Here is a 15,975-nt window from a genome sequence, read left to right as displayed (position 1 = left end):
CTTACCCTGAGGAGACCTGGCACTGCTTCCCTGGCCCCATAGGCTAGAGCGGTTGCCATTTTGGCACCACTGTAACCCTGGGCATTAGGGAAGTTTAGGATTGGGCTCTAAATGGATTGTGAATTACCAGGGACAGATCTCAGAGAATGGGGACAGTCTGTAGTAGACAAGGACAGTTGGAACTGTGTGAATTTGACTGATAGATCTGCTTGTAGAGGGGCCCTTCCATCAGGAGCAGATCTTCTGTTTGGGAAGTGCTCTCCAAGTACTTTTACAGGCTGGTGGGGATTTGGAGCTTAGATAATCACATGCTCAAATCTTGGAAATCTTGCATTTCTTTTTCTTTGTTTGACTTTTAAAATTTCGCTTTTTAAAAAAAGTTTCTAGTCCCCTTTGTTTTTTCTTCAGGTATTCATTCTTCAGCCAGTTTTGTTGAATGGACCTCAGCACTTCACTGTAGATATTAAACATTGTCAATCTTTTGTCACATAAAGCAGTGCCAGTTCTTTGCTCCAAGAACTATTCTTGGGGAGGCTATTCCAAAATTTGATGTATTTGGGGTTATACTCCTTCATTTTGTTTGCAGTTTATTTGTGTATATGTTCTCTTAGGGGTAACTCTTGTGCTAAGGCCCTACAACAGCATTCTACCTGCAGTTCTTCTTAAGCTTCTCCCTGTTCCTTGAATAAATTACAGTTATTTTCATTTCTGAAGTATGGCTCTCCATTGCTTTGTTCATAAAGGAACTTTTCTTTAATTGACAGTATTTGTTTTCAGTTGGTTATTCGACTTGCCACTGGTGTCATGTTATGGAGCAAGAATCCTTCCAGAATGAAGAAATTGGTCAGATTCTGAATGAGAACTTTGTGTGCATCAAAGTGGATCGGGAGGAGCGGCCAGATGTGGATAAAGTTTACATGACCTTTGTGCAGGTGGGAGTTGGAAATTGGAGAAGTAATACGAGACATAGTAGAAAACGCTTTGCTGTGTTGTCCGTAGTTATGGATTATAAAAGGAATCTCATTCATCCATACCCTTTTTCTACAGGCAACCAGCAGTGGAGGAGGCTGGCCAATGAGTGTGTGGCTGACTCCTGATCTCAAACCATTTGTAGGTGGGACCTATTTCCCTCCTGAGGATGGCATTTACCAGGTTGGCTTCCGAACGGTCCTGCTCCGCATCTTAGAGCAGGTATGGGCCTAGGATTGTGAGATCTGTTGGGTTTCTTGTTGGAATAATACAGTGGGGCCCAAGTTGAGTAACCATAGTTCTCGCCTTTTCCTCTGGAAGTTTAATGTAGGAAATTGACAAATGTGGACATTTTGGGGACAATTCAACAGCAATTGAGAAGAGAGAAACTGGTAAATAGAGACATTTAACTAATGTCATGTTTGTCCTATATGATACAGAACTCCTTTTTTTCCATTTTGCATCCTGGCATGCACTCCTGAAAACATCTGGGGGTTTCATTATCAGTATTCTAATACTAATTTGTAGTATTCTATAGTATTCTACTATACTAATCTGTAGTATTCTATAATTTGTAGAATACATTATCAGTATTCTAATTTGTAGCAAACAGTTGCATGGCTAAAGAATATTTCGGCTGAGATTTTAGTGTTATTATGGCTGTTGTGTTAAAGCTGCTGGAATGGCTTCTGTGCAGTGGTGGCAGTGGTAGCTGTGATATCTGTAAAGGACTCACAGTGGAGATTGCCACTATGGCATGAATATTTTCCATGCTAGTTCCAGTTGCCACCAGAACTGTGTGATAGTTGTGGGTAGACCCTGTGCAATAGGGCTGATCAGGCTGTGATGAGAGGCTGTCACAGCAGGGGGAGTTACCGCTACTGCCACCACCATTTAGAAGCACTTGCAGCGGCTTACAGTCATGTAAGCATTAGTTCTTAATTCATGAACATTAGATTTTAATTCACCATCCCAATCGCCAGCACATTCCAGCAAACACATCCTTCAGTTTTGAACAGAACCTGTCGTGTATGGCCCTATGAAGCATTACATGCCTTCTAGCATGGAGCAAAGTTTATTCATGCAAATTCCATGAAAGCAAATTGGCTACTCTCCTCTAGCTCTTGAAGCATTTTCATGGTGGCTTTCAGTGGAAACAAAGTTGCCATCTCCAGGTCTGTGTTCCATGTCCAGTTTCCCTGTAGTAAATGTTGGTGGCACAGAAGCCTGGATTCCTCATCGTCCTTTTTAAGGCTGGGACTCCAAGCCCATCTGAGACATAGATGGGACTACCAAACTTGAAGTCAGTCTGGTATTTTGTTTGTAGTTTAAAGGGCATGTGGAATGTTGACTTTGTTTTAAATATTTTATTCTACATCAGCTGCGGTCCAATTTGTAGAAGGGCATATATATGTTTGTTTTAAATAAAATTAAAACCTCACCTACAAGAAGAAACATCTTTGATGGGAAATCAGTGACTCTTCTAGATAGGATGCTTTGCTGTGGCGTCTAAAAACACTCTTATGTCTCTAGCTGGAATATGTTTGGTCTGTTTCTGAGGCAATAGATGGTTGGATGAATCAGAGGACAGAAGTAAGCACTAGGAAAATGTGAGTTAGATGTTTCCCCCCCTCTCCCCAGTGGAAACGGAACAAAACTACCCTTTTGGAAAACAGCCAGAAAATCCTGTCTGCACTGTTAGCCAGGACTGATGTTGGTGCTCAAGGGGAGGAGGTGCCCCCATCCTCAAAGGAAGTGATAAGCAGATGTTTCCAACAACTGTCAGAATCCTATGATGACGAATACGGTGGATTCTCAGAGTCTCCCAAATTCCCTACTCCAGGTTAGCCCAAGATCTTCTTGTCAATTTGAATGCACGTATGAGGATGCAGCTTTGTATAAGCAGCTGACCCAGATTCTTTGCTTTCTTACACTTTTGCATTTCAGTCAACTTGAACTTCCTGTTTTCATATTGGGCTCTTCATCGGTCGACCCCCGAAGGAGCCCGGGCCCTGCAGATGGCACTGCACACACTTAAGATGATGGCATATGGTGGGATTCACGATCATATTGCCCAGGTAAGGTGTAGGGCAGTAATTCTTAAACTTTTCAGTTCCAAATATCAGAATTCAGAACCTGCTTGCCAGTCCGTATTCTTTGAGCTGCTAATTCCACCTTTTCCCTGATTTTCGTTGGCAATGCCGTCTCTCTGCCATTCACTTTGAGGGAGGTCAAGAAGTAGATTAAAGTCAAGCCAACCAATGTAGTATTTTCATGGCAGGATAAAAATGCGAGCTATTGAAAATTGTGTCTTTTTAGAGCTCCAGAGATATGCCTGAAGAGGAGATTTTTGTCTACAAGAAACTACATGTAACACATGGCAGGTCCAACTAACTGGTCCAGTACAAGATAATTTAATCTATTTTTATGCTGCTCATTGAGTGCACTCAGCATGGTTATACCACCCTGCTCTATGGATTTTTGAATCCCATTGCCAAAAAATTTATCCCTCCTCCAAGTGATCTTGTTGTAACAAATACACCCAAGCTAAATCATGATACTGTAACTAGTAGGGACAGCTTCTTACAAGATCACGTTCTCTTTGCCAAGTAAGTGTCAAGCCTCGGTAAGGATCTGCCACAGACTGTTAGGTGTCCAAATCTAAGAGATTTGGCCACCATCTCAGAGACCAAAGAGAGGACTGCAGTCCAGAACAAGCAGGGCAGAGTTCCAGAACCCATGGATCAGGATCCACTGCCTGAGACAGGCAGGCAGGAGGTTGTCAAGCAGGGGTCACAGGGCCCAATCCTAACCAAATTTCCAGCACTGGTGCATAATGGAGTCCCAAGGTAAGTGAACAAACATTCCCTTGCTTTGAGAAGGCCACCATGACTGTTCCTCCACCACAGAATGCAGAGCATGCCCCTTTGGCATGGCTGTACCAGTGCTGGAAAGTTGGATAGGACTGAACCCACAATCCTGGGTAACAAACAGGAACTAGGCAGAGACCTCAGAATAGAATATTAGCAAGGTTGTGCACAGTGAGGCAGTAGCCCTGAGGTCCATGTTTTATAGGGCCTGGCACTCTGGCTTTTGGGTCATCTAAATGGTATGGCAACTTACCGGTAGTTGGTGCCGTTGAAGTCCAGTGCTCAGTCTTCCAGGCTTGCAAACATAGCATAGGTGTTTGTGTCTAGCAGAAAGCAGAGTGGGCTTCTTCTATTTTGTTACCATTGTTCTTGCAGCTGATGGGTTTGTGGCAGTTTACCCCTGCTAATTGGGTAAGAGGCACTTTTTCAAGTGGGTGCTCCTTTTTTTAGCAGGGGGAGAGTAACTGGCCCACCTCACCCCAGCACTGTCTGTTCTAGTGGCTGTCTGCTGGTATTCCTTTGCATATTTTTAGATTGTGAGCCCTTTTGGGACAGGGAGCCATTTGGTTATTTGATTTTTCTCTGTAAACCGCTTTGTGAACTTTTAGTTGAAAAGCGGTATATAAATACTGTTAATAACTGTTAATGGCAGTTCTCCTTTCCATGAGCACTGCATCTTCACAGACTTTGGTGTGGCTGATTTGCATCTGTGGCTTCACATCACCACTGGCCTCGCCATCCATAAGGCTCTCATGACCCTTCTGGTGGATTCTGACTGCTTCGGCATCACTGTTAGGTGATCTTGCTTAGGAAAGGAACTTAGGCAAAGAGCATTCCATTCTGGAGTCACAGTCATAGCTGGACAGAAGTGACGCAAAATATGTTTTTCTTCTCTCTTCTGCAGGGTTTCCACCGTTATTCCACAGACCAACGTTGGCATGTCCCTCACTTTGAAAAGATGTTGTACGATCAGGGACAGCTGGCAGCAGCTTACGCCAAGGCATTTCAGGTATTCCTAAGCAGCATCTCAAAGCAATACCTGATGGTGTCCAGATCAGGACCAGAAAGAACTGTGAACAAGCAGTGCTCATCTAAACAGAGCAGGAGGGAATGATGCGGAGAGCCCTTAAAAGAGGAGAAATTGAGTGCATTTTCACAGTGGTGGAATTCCATGTTTTTTGGTAGTAGCAGCTACTTTTTCTTGCTTCTGTATTGGTGATATCATATATACCAGGAAAGGGAATTGCTGTGGATCTCTGGGTAGCACAGTGCACCCTCTCTCCCTGTGAGCTCTCTGAATTCACATTATTTATCCCAAGTCAGGCATATCTGATGTAGTGGTGTTGAAATGCTGCTTGCAAACCAGAAGTATAACAGCAGAGGAGAAGGGCAAGGCCAGGCTGAGCAGTTGGGGGAAGTACTATATTCCCCAGTGCCTGAACCCTACATTGGGATTCAGGTGGACCTGTGGCTGAGATGAAACCCATAATTGCCAGCCATAGCCAGCAGGGACAATTCTTAAACACTCTTCCACCTCACATGTCCTGTATGCCATGGAGGTACATATGGCTTGTGGAGTCATTAGGAGGAGGTGGAGGAAAGAGGAAGATTAGGTGAGACAACACTAAGAAAGCCACAGAGTTTCTTGAGCCCAGTTCTATGTTGTATTTAGTGACTCAGGGCGCAGTCCTAACCCCTTATATCAGAGCTTTCCAGCACTGACATAAGAGCAATGCAGCTCTGAGGGAAGGGAACAAACATCCCCTTACTCTGAGGAGGCCTCCGTGAGTGACACCCAACTGCAGGAAGCAGCACATGTCCCATTGGTACCGCTATGCCAGTGCTGGAAAGCACTAACATAAGGGGTTAGGGCTGTACCCTCAGGTGTTCAGGCAAAGGAAAGAGCAAGGATTGTTGCTTCTCTTGCTCTTTCCTGCTGGGCCACCTAGTTACAAGATAGGATGATGGCAATGCTGTGTACAGGGCTTATTTTCCCCTTACTGCTATTCTTCCTGGCAGTAACGTGGCACCTTAGGAGTGCAATGAAAGCTGTTGGCATCAGCAAGGCCTACCACTTTGTGCATTGCAAAGCATCCAGTATTTGCACAGGATTGTTTGAGGCAGAGAGAAACGATTCACTGGAGCTAGGCCTGTTACATTCCCTCCATGGTAGGTGTGCTATGAGATGGAACAAATTCATTTAGGCCTTTAGCCGAGGCTGCCTCTCCTGGGACATTCTGGATAGGGCAAGCTTGCACTTTCTTTCCCAACCCTCACTCGTACCACTTTCCACACAGCCTCCCAATTCTTTACAGACATACAACCATCCTTGTACTGTTTTACCAAGGTGGGAAGTGTTTAAGAAGAAAAAACTTGTGAGGGAGCTTAAGGCAGACTCAGGTGGCATCCCTTTAGCTTTTTTTTGTCACATCAGTGGTGCACCTAGGGGGTTGCATTTCTAGGTTCCAGGTGGGTCCTGGGTACTGGCTTCCTTCTCTGGTCTCCCCTCTGTACCTGTTGTAACTGCTTCTTACCGCACTTCTTGTTCACTGAACCTACCCTACTCTTTGTCAGTCCTTGGCTGTGGTTTATGGTGTCTGGTGTACTGCTGGGCCTACGTGACAAGACTGTGGTAAAAACTGTACCAAAGCAGTGTGTGTGTGTGTACACTCTCTCTCTCTCTCTCTCCTTGCTTTTGCTGTGACAAAGGATAAGATCCTCAGAGTCTCTGGCAATATAATGTGGCACAGATAGCTTGATATTTTGTGGCCTTTGGTTTTATTGTGTTGGAATGTTTTATTTACTTCCAGGATGGCTGTTCATGTTCTCTATAAAATATAATAAGTGTATTTTTTAATCCCACAATGACCTTTTAGTTTGCAGTGGTAAATTAATTTTATGAGCAAGTGCAAAATCTGGGATGGTCAACATTCGGTATGAGTGTATTTGTACACTTGATAGCTGAGCGAATGGGGCACTTTGGGCAGGGGCTAGCATTTCAAATCCCTACAGCACTGTGCTGCTTCAGATGACATCTGCTGAAATGATCTGAGCTGTACTGCCTGTTAAAGAGTCAGGTGTTCAATGATTGAAAGGTTCTACATCCCTGTGTTGACAGCTCAATAGTAAAAAATTTGGGCCTGCACCCAAATGTTGCATTGGATCGTTGAGCCTTTGTGCTGTTCCCCCTCACACACTGGGTCACACTCCTCAGCAAGTTAACAGGAACCTGTCAGAATTCCCTCTGGAGGGCAGAGCTCCATCCTGTGCCCTGCTGTTCCAACAGAAAACTTTCCGTCCCGTTGTGTCTGTCTGCCTGTCCTTTTTCTCCCCATTCATCTTTTCCCCTTGCTGTCCTTCCACACACTGGTCTAACTGCTATTCAGTCTGCTTAGTTAGCATGTTTTCTCCTTGGTGGGTGTGAGTGTACCTCAACCTCAACAGCCTTTTTCCTTTCTTCCCTCCTTCTGCCTTCTTCACTGCTCCTTCCAGAGCCATTGTCCACTGCTACACATGTGCTCCCCCTCCATATGAGCCAATGCACACACAATCCTCTCTTTTCCCAGCTTTTGGGAGGGGGGATTTTACCACCTTGGGGAGGCTTCATATTTCAAGTCATGTACTTAAGCAAACCTCCATGTTTGCCTACTTACGTAGAATCCCCTCTTTTCCCTGTACCTGGCTACATTTTTCTTACAGGTCAGAACTGAGCTGCCCACTTCGCTGGTGGAGAGGATGATGCCATTTTATTCCATCTGTTCCTCTGATGCCTCATTTCTTGCTTCCTAAACCTTCCCTTGTCTGCAGTTGGTTTTCATTATTTTGTACAGAAGGCAAGGTGCCTGTGGTGCCATTCCTGCAGGAAAAGTTCCTAAGAGAGGCTTATCAAACTTTTTGCCCTCTTGGAACTTTTAAAAGAGGCTGTAAAATGTTTATTCTGTCAGGCGGAGGGGAGGGGGCAAAATCAATGAGATCAGTTGTTGCTGTTATATTTAGCCATATTTTGTGAGTTTTGTTCTCAGTGATAGACAGTTTATGGATATATTGCTCAGTACTGTTTATTGAACAATAAGCTGCCTAGAGGGATTTGCCAGGATATCCATCCAATGAATACATACCGATCCTGACACCTGTGATAGCCCTCTCGAGTCACAACCAAGGAGCTCACAGTAATTGCCGTTGACATGGCCTCGGCTGGAGGTGAGAGCTTTTAGGAGAAGTCATTCTCCTTCTCCACACTAATTTTAATTGCCCATTTCCAGGCTCCCCAGATGCAATTCAAAAAGGATTTGCAGCTGTGGAATCTATAAGAGCTCTGAGTCAAGGAAGCCAGTAAACCAGGCCGCCTGCTGCCTCTGAGATCACTCTTGCCTCCCCCCACACTCCTGCTTTGCTGAGGCAACTCGAGCTGCCCCTGTTTCACATCCTATCAACTGCTGATGGCATTGGGGTAGTAACACCTACCTATTTGACCTTTTCAAAAGAGCTGAAAAATAAATTGCATATGGGTGGGAGTTCTGGTCAGCTGTCCAAGGAGAGAAACCTACACTCATAAGAACAAATTGTCTAGTTTAGGTAAATCAGAGTAATACCACATAAAGTTCCTGGTTTAGTCTGACTGGAGTGCAAGCTTTTGTAGAAATGTTTTGGCACAGACTGTGTGGAGAAGGGACTTGTGGTGTTTTGAGGGGGGGGGCAAGAGGTTTGGGGTGGGAGAGGGCATTTGGTAGGGAGGGGTGGGTAACTGAGGCCCAAATCCTAACCAACTTTCCAGCACTGGCTGTGCCAGTGGGACGTGTGCTGCATCCTGCAGTTAGGTAGCACGCATGGAGGCCTCTCAAAGTAAGGGAATGTTTGTTCCCTTACCTTGGAGCTGCATTGCCCTTATGTCGGTGCTGGAAAGTGGCTTAGGATTGTGCCCTGAGCTGATAAACCATGCTTGTTTTGTTGCTGTATATTTCTGAGCCTGTGTTGGGGAAATAATTTTACCTGACATAACATACTGGATTCAGGAACAGGACATGCATTGCCTGTAGCCAGGACTGTCGTGTACTCACACTGTTAGGCAACATCCATGTTGTATTGGGCAACAACTGTTCAGTGCTCTGAGTGTGATCCTTCCCAACTTTCAACATGTCTGCTACCCAAAGGTTTTTAAGTGTGCTAGTCTTGTTCTTGAGTAAATCTAAAACATTTTTTTATCCTAGCAGTAATATGCTTTGCATGTTCTTGTGTAGATATAAGGCAGTTTTCCATGTTCCTATATCAAGTTGGACCATTGGTCCACCTACCTCAGTACTGTTGATACTAGCTGGCAGTGATTCTCCAGGGTTGCGGGCAGGAATTTTATTCTACCCTACCTGGAATTGAACCAGATCTGCTTTCTGTCTGCAAGGAAGATGCTGTTCCATGGATCTGTGACCCCTTCCTTAATATTAGTCTCTCTCTGATCTTATTGTGGGTTTAGCACCCCTGAGTCAGCATTCCCTTCCTCCAGCATCAGCTCTTAAAATCTTGGGCTCCAGATATACTATATTAGTCTGCCACCCTTCCCTGTTTCCTTCCCTCTGGAATAAAATCTGCCTTGTGTCTCAATCAGATTTCTGGTGACGAATTCTTTGCAGACATTGTTGCTGACATTCTGCTCTACGTCTCCCGTGACCTGAGTGACAAGGTAAGCTGCCATTGCAGTCTGCTGCTTCCTTGCCATCAGATTCTGATTGACCTTTTTGAGTTGCCAACATCCCTGTGAAGCTGATAACAGCTGCATCTGGTTCAATCCTTAGATGTGCCTGAAGCCCCCAGTCTAATGGACTAGAACATGCATAGCCTTCATTTATCCTTCCATCAAGCCAGCACAGAGCACCTTCCAGTGATTTCTCTCTGTACCTTTGGTAGCTAATTCTTTGCTGCTTTGGATAAAATCCATAATGAATTTTAAGAGCCGTTCAAATTAAAAGGCTTCAGACAGTTTCAGAGTTATGCCATCTAAAGTCTTCCAACTGCATGTTACATGCAAATATGTGTGATAAAACTCTGAAGGCTGAATTTCAGGGAAGGATGCATGGGGTGTGTGTGTGTAACGGGCACCTTCTTAGATTTAGAGTCCAGGTGGGGGTGGTGTCTGAGAAAGGCTTCCTCTCCTAGGAGATTCTTCTCCTAGGCTTCTCCCTCCCCTCCAGTTCTGTTTGAGTGCTCTGATTATTTGGAGCAGTTGTCACCAAAACCTGCTCCGTGGGACAGATCTGGCACCCATGAAAATCCCTCCCCCGCATGAACGGAACTCACTGTTTCATGGGGGTATCTGCTATCTTTGTCACTGATATCCCGTAAAGTTCATGCTGTCACCTTAGCACAAACTGGCCAGTGCAAACTTTAGGGGAGATCAGCTACAAAGACAGCAGGCTCCCCATGGAATGATAAGTTCTGTGTGTGTCAGGGAAGGGATTTTTGGCATGCAGGGGTTTCCATTTGGAGACCGATGATTTGGAGGGAAAGGTGGGATGTCAATCATGTAAATAAACTCAAATCACCTGAGTACCCATGAGCGGTTAGACATAATGACAAACTGCATCATTGGTGGGCATAGACAAAACAAGTAAAGATAAGAATATGAACAGTTCATTTAAGCAAAGAAGAAGGCAAAAACAGAGTGGGAGGGTAGTTTGATTGCAAGAAAGCTTGTAAAAGAGCTTGAGCATTGACAGTGCCCAGGTGTAAAACTTAGAAAAACCCAACAGAAGGCAATTATGGGTAGTACTTACTTGAAGAGGCCATCACACCTCCCTGACTCCCCAGAAAGCAGGTGAGGGCTTGGCCATACACAGATGCTTTCACTGAGGGAGCCACGCTGGAACACCCACATGGAATGTAAGGTTGATGATATCATAGGGTCACCGATATCCAATAAGTGAAAACCTCCTGGCCACTTCATCTCAATCCTTTACTAGACAGGTGAACTGCCCAACCAGTGGGCACATGCCCATTCCAACAGAAGGGTACATTTAGTAGAGATGTTTAGTAGTAAACGGTGTCAAGCTTTTCTGGATAGCTTGGAAGGCTAGATAATTGCTCTTTAAACTGAAACTGTGATTGGGAGAGGGACCTAAAACCAGTTTGGGTTGCCTATCAGCTAGCCAGATTCCTTGCTGTGTGGCCTAATGACAATCTTGCTAGTAGCTAGGCCTTCTGATCAGTTGACTTTCCAGCCTGGCTCTCACTTGCAGATGTGGCACTTCTGTTGGGAAATGGCCCAGGGCACTTCATGTGGCAAACATGCTTGTGGTGTTACTTTTGTTTTCAGTCTGGGGGGTTCTACAGTGCAGAGGACGCCGACTCCTACCCCACAGTCCTGTCAAAAGCGAAGCAAGAGGGAGCGTTTTGCGTGTGGCCAGCGGAGGAGATCCGGCAGCTCCTGCCAGACCCTATTGAAGGAATCCTGGAGAGAAAGACCATGGCAGATGTCTTCATGCATCACTACGGAATTAAGGAGGATGGCAATGTGAATCCAATGAAGGTGACATGGGAGGGGAGGCGCAGCCTTGCTGGGGGGCTTGTGTATCTTGTCGTCAGTTTTGGCAAAGGCACTTTCCGATAGTTGCGTAGGACATTTGTGCAGCTCTATTGCACAGTAGCCCAGCTACTGAGGAACAGAGTGCTTTCACCGGCTGCTAACTGAACAACTGCAGAGGCAGCTCACCAGCTAAGGCAGTGTGTGTTTCGATGTGTGTTGCATTTGGGCAACAGCCATCAAGGGATGGTAAGAAGCAGAAGTTAGTTTATTAGATGTAGGATAGCAGGGCTTCTCCATGCACAGATTGTGCATCCATGTTCTAACATCATTAGATTTCCATGCTCTACATAAGAGAGCAAGAAACATTTCCAGTGACTTAGTTATGGAGATCAGTAAATATCCATGCTTCTGAATTGCTTTTCCTCAGCTCTTTACTTTGGAATGCTGCTCAAACGTCCATGCTTTCTTGGGCTTCAGCTCCCTACAAAGCTTCAGCCTTATTAAAGGAAGCAAGAAGAAGCTTCTCATGGGCTGGTTAGCCCCTTGGCTGTATCCGTAAACTTCTTCCTGAGTTTTTGCTTCATTCCCCCTGAATCTGGCCTGGTCTCTTTGCCTGCTTGAGTGTCTCACATGATTCTATATTGCCACCTGACTGTGGGCCAAATCCTACCCAGTTTTCCAATGCTGGTGCAGCTGTGCCAGTGGGGCATGCACTGCATCTTGTGGTGGGGAGACAGTCTCAGAGGTCTCCTCAAGGTATGGGAACATTTGTTCCTTTACCTTGGGGCTGCATTGCCACTGTACCAGTGCTGGAAAGTTGGATAGGATTGGGCCCTGTGACATATAAACTAAGAAAGAAATATGCAGATGGTGACTTACATGTAGTCTGTTTCCATGGGCTAGAACATGTAGGAGTGTTATGTGTTTGGGGGAGGAAGGCTGGATAGAAATACAGTAAGGTGGGATAATTTATATCCTCCTTGGCAAGGCAAAAGATCAGCAGCCGGATCTGATGACACCTGCTTACAGGAGGATAGCAGTGCCCAAAAGGCGTGTTTTCATGGTACCCAAGGCTCTTCTTGCCTTAAGATGTTTGGTCTGCCGGTGTGCTGTCAGCGAAAATTTGGAAATGGACCATTTAACTCCACATGCAAGAGAGAACTAAAGCACAGCTATGCTCCCAGTACAGCCTTCTCCTATGTCCTATTCTTGCTGCACTGGCTAGCCAGGGAGAATTGAACTTTCCCAGCAAGAAAGTGCATTGCTGACTTAATGCTGGGCAGTGGTTTGGGAAAGATGCCTAGATCCTGTGTAACACATGAATGATGACCATGCATTTGTGTCTTGTACTGAGCAGAGACAGTCCTGCTGGGCCAATATTCACCTTTTGTTTTTGGAAGGAACAGTATGTCTCTCCAGGTGAGGGGTGGAAAGCTGAGACTGGGCTTCCAAACTTACAGAGTGGGTGGCCCCTAAGCTGAAAACGAGTAGTAGTAGTAGTAGTAGTAGTAGTAGTAGTAGTAATACAGGTATTTCTATACTGCCTTTCTTGGTCCTCAGATTTCTCCTTAGACTTTATTCAAGGCAGGCAGTAGAAATGGCTGGTTGAGATTTAATAGGTAATTGGGTGTCCAGGAGGTCCAGGAATCCATTTGGACTGTTTTTCTGCGTCCCATTCTCCCCCCCCCCCCACTCTACCTGTGTCTGATTTTTCTCCTCTCTCTCCCTCCCCACTTCACTAAACTTTAAAATAATAAAGAAAACAGTGTCAGTGCAACCTACCCTAAATTCCTCAGTTCTGGGTCATGATTAACCCCTTGAACTAGCGAGTTGCAACCATTCTGATATCAGACCCAGAGAGAGGGGACCTGGAAGGAAATGAGCACAGGTTCAACTTCAGGAACTTCCCACCTCATCCTGTTCTCTGATGTTGATGTTCTCGTTTTAGGACCCGCACAATGAGCTGAAAGGAAAGAACGTCCTGATTGTGCAGTATTCCCTAGAACTTACAGCTGCCCGCTTTGGACTGGGCATGGAGCAGCTGAAGACCTTGCTTACTCAGAGCCGGGAAAAGCTGTTTAAGGCACGGGAGCACCGTCCACGGCCTCATCTGGACAGCAAGATGCTGGCGTCCTGGAACGGTGAGGCTATTCTTGTGGTTATTTGACATCAAGTGTGCAGATGGAGGCATAGCATTGATTTTTGGGAAGACAATTTTTTAGCCATGGTTTTTGCTCTATGAAGAAGCCATCAATTGGATTTGGCAGCTACAGCTGATTGGACCAGCCTTCTTAGCATCCTTTCAAATCCAGGCTTGCTTTGTCTGCTGTGAGGTGTTGTATGGGACATGTGAAAGTGGTATGGGAGGAAGACATCCCTGATACTGGAAGAACAGTCCCTGATAGGGCTGTAGTTGTCTTGTTTTGTCCTTGATTTTTCTACTGCTGCCTTCACTGTCTGGACAACCCCTGTTTTCTGCTGTCTGGCCAGCTGGAGGCAGCAGAACCTTTCTCCTGTTTTCCTCCAGCGTCTTCCTTTAACCATGCAGCTGCATTACTGTGGCTTTTCACATTACTGAACACACAGGGGGCATTCCTGTCCATCGCGGAATGAAGATGCCTAAGCAAATAACAGGGCAAGCTGTGCACACTTGCCTCTATCTCTCTTGAGAAGGAGCGTGCGTGTTTGACAGGTAGTTCCAGAAATTTATGGGACATCTTTTTGAAATTGTCTTGGGTTTGATTCAGGAGTATGTTCCTCTTTTTTAAACTGGTAGGAGATGTAGTGATCCAATTTGTTGACTGCTTCCTTATGACTGAACACAGACATTTTGTCAGGTGGTAAGTCTATGTGTATTCCCACTTGGTCTACAGTGTGTCCTGCCAATTGATGAGGCAAATGCTTCTGCTTCCCTGGACTTCTGATCCAGTGTGAAATAAGCTTCTTCTCACCAGTGCCTAGGATGAGCAGGCACAGAAGAATAAGTTAACATGGTGAATGGTTGTCTGTATATATTCACTTTGCATTTGTGCGTTTTGAAAGTGACCCTATGAGCAGCCATTTTAGGGAGAAGTGCCTTGGGCCGACACCAGACTGTGAGGAGCTCAAGGTGACATGTGGCCTCTTTTCCACCTTGTTTGAATAAGTGTCTCACTTATTGAGGCATTGAGGATGTGTACACTGGGAGCCTGGCCTGTGGTACACAAAGACGGTTTCATCTCTTTGCTTCCTCAGGTTTGATGATTTCTGGCTTTGCCCAGAGTGGAGCCATCTTGGACAAGGAGGAGTATGTTGACCGAGCTATGCGTGCAGCTCACTTTTTGCAGAACCACTTGTTTGATGCTCACACTGGGAAGCTTCTCCGAAGCTGCTATCGGGGCCAGGGCAACTCAGTGGACAAGAGGTAGGTGATGCTGTGGCCAGATGTCTGTGATGCTGCCATTCTGGCTGGTCTGAGTGAGAAGAGTGCTGCTGAAGTGCTCGGCTTACTCTTCTCCTCAGGGGAGGATTTTCAGACCAGCTGGATAAGATTCTTAGTGGTCAGAAGCAAGCTACAAAGCTTCATAAAGCTTTCTGCTTTCTCGCTCTGCAACTCATTTGTCCCCTGTCACTTTCTCTCTGTTCTCCTCTTCTTGGCCTCTTATGACTTTTGTGGTAAAATTCTGAATTCTGCAACCTTCGCATCACAATAAGAACCAACGAATTAAAAAGCAAGTAAATACATACAGTGGCATCACTAGGGTTTGCGTCACCCGGTGCGGGAGGCCAGCGCGTCACCCCCCTGTAGTGTGCGGGGCAACACTCTAGGTGGTGGGCGTGGTGATCTATCATCGCCCCTCCCCCACTGGTTTTTTGGCTATACCTTTTGATAGAATAAAGATATTTCAACTTAGTTTGTTTCATCGCATTCTGCATGAAATTACACATTGATTGATATATAACATGATGGTATTATTCCTCCAAACTCTGATTTTAGTGATTTTGGTCACTAGTGGTGTCACCTCCCCCCAGGGTGTCAACTTACTAAAACCTTATTGGAGCAGTTCTCAAACTTTTAGCACTGGGACCCACTTCTTAGAATGACAATCTGTCCAGGAACTATCATAAAGCAAATTAAAATAAATAACTATAAATAAATTAAAGTAAAATCAATAAATAAGGGAAAGCCAGCCCTGTTCCACCAAGTGAATTTTCTATGTAGCCTGCCTGCAATAACACCCCCCCAAAAAAGAATCAGTAAGATTTTCACCCCTACCCAGTACCCATTTCAATTTCTTATATTTCAAGCATATCACATATCACCCAAACAGGTACCATCCCCAAGCAGAAGCTGCCTTCTCCCCCAACCCGCCTGATACCCCTACACTGTGATAAGAGAAACTTCAGAGCCCTGGACTGTGATCCTTGTCCTTCACTGGTTCCTTCCCAAAGATGGCTCTTCTGCTGAACAAACACAAATTAAGCTTGTGTCAATGGAGATTAAAGCCTTCTATAAAGAAGGGTGATTTGCCTGGCTGCTTAATGCTAACAGCCGCTTCATACCTGCCCCTTGCGTGTCAGGCTGAACTTTGCTTAAGTAGCTTGCAAATTAAAGTGGAAGGAGAAAGGATGGAGAGAAGAGCA

General features: G+C 45.3%; 1 protein-coding gene across 1 annotated transcript in view; it reads left to right on the top strand.

Moving 5' to 3' along the window:
* The window catches only part of SPATA20 (spermatogenesis associated 20), a 54,203-nt gene that overhangs the window by 13,756 nt on the left and 24,472 nt on the right, over positions 1–15,975 (top strand). The window contains exons 4-12 of the mRNA XM_066614393.1: positions 778–932; positions 1,048–1,191; positions 2,611–2,812; positions 2,917–3,047; positions 4,744–4,848; positions 9,439–9,513; positions 11,143–11,355; positions 13,301–13,493; positions 14,587–14,755. Coding sequence (XP_066470490.1) covers positions 778–932; positions 1,048–1,191; positions 2,611–2,812; positions 2,917–3,047; positions 4,744–4,848; positions 9,439–9,513; positions 11,143–11,355; positions 13,301–13,493; positions 14,587–14,755 — 1,387 coding nt within the window. The remainder of the gene's footprint in view (positions 1–777; positions 933–1,047; positions 1,192–2,610; positions 2,813–2,916; positions 3,048–4,743; positions 4,849–9,438; positions 9,514–11,142; positions 11,356–13,300; positions 13,494–14,586; positions 14,756–15,975) is intronic.

This window comes from Tiliqua scincoides, chromosome 2, assembly GCF_035046505.1.
Source record: "Tiliqua scincoides isolate rTilSci1 chromosome 2, rTilSci1.hap2, whole genome shotgun sequence".
NCBI classification, from domain to species: Eukaryota; Metazoa; Chordata; class Lepidosauria; order Squamata; family Scincidae; genus Tiliqua; species Tiliqua scincoides.
This window is presented reverse-complemented; position numbering and strand designations above follow the sequence as displayed.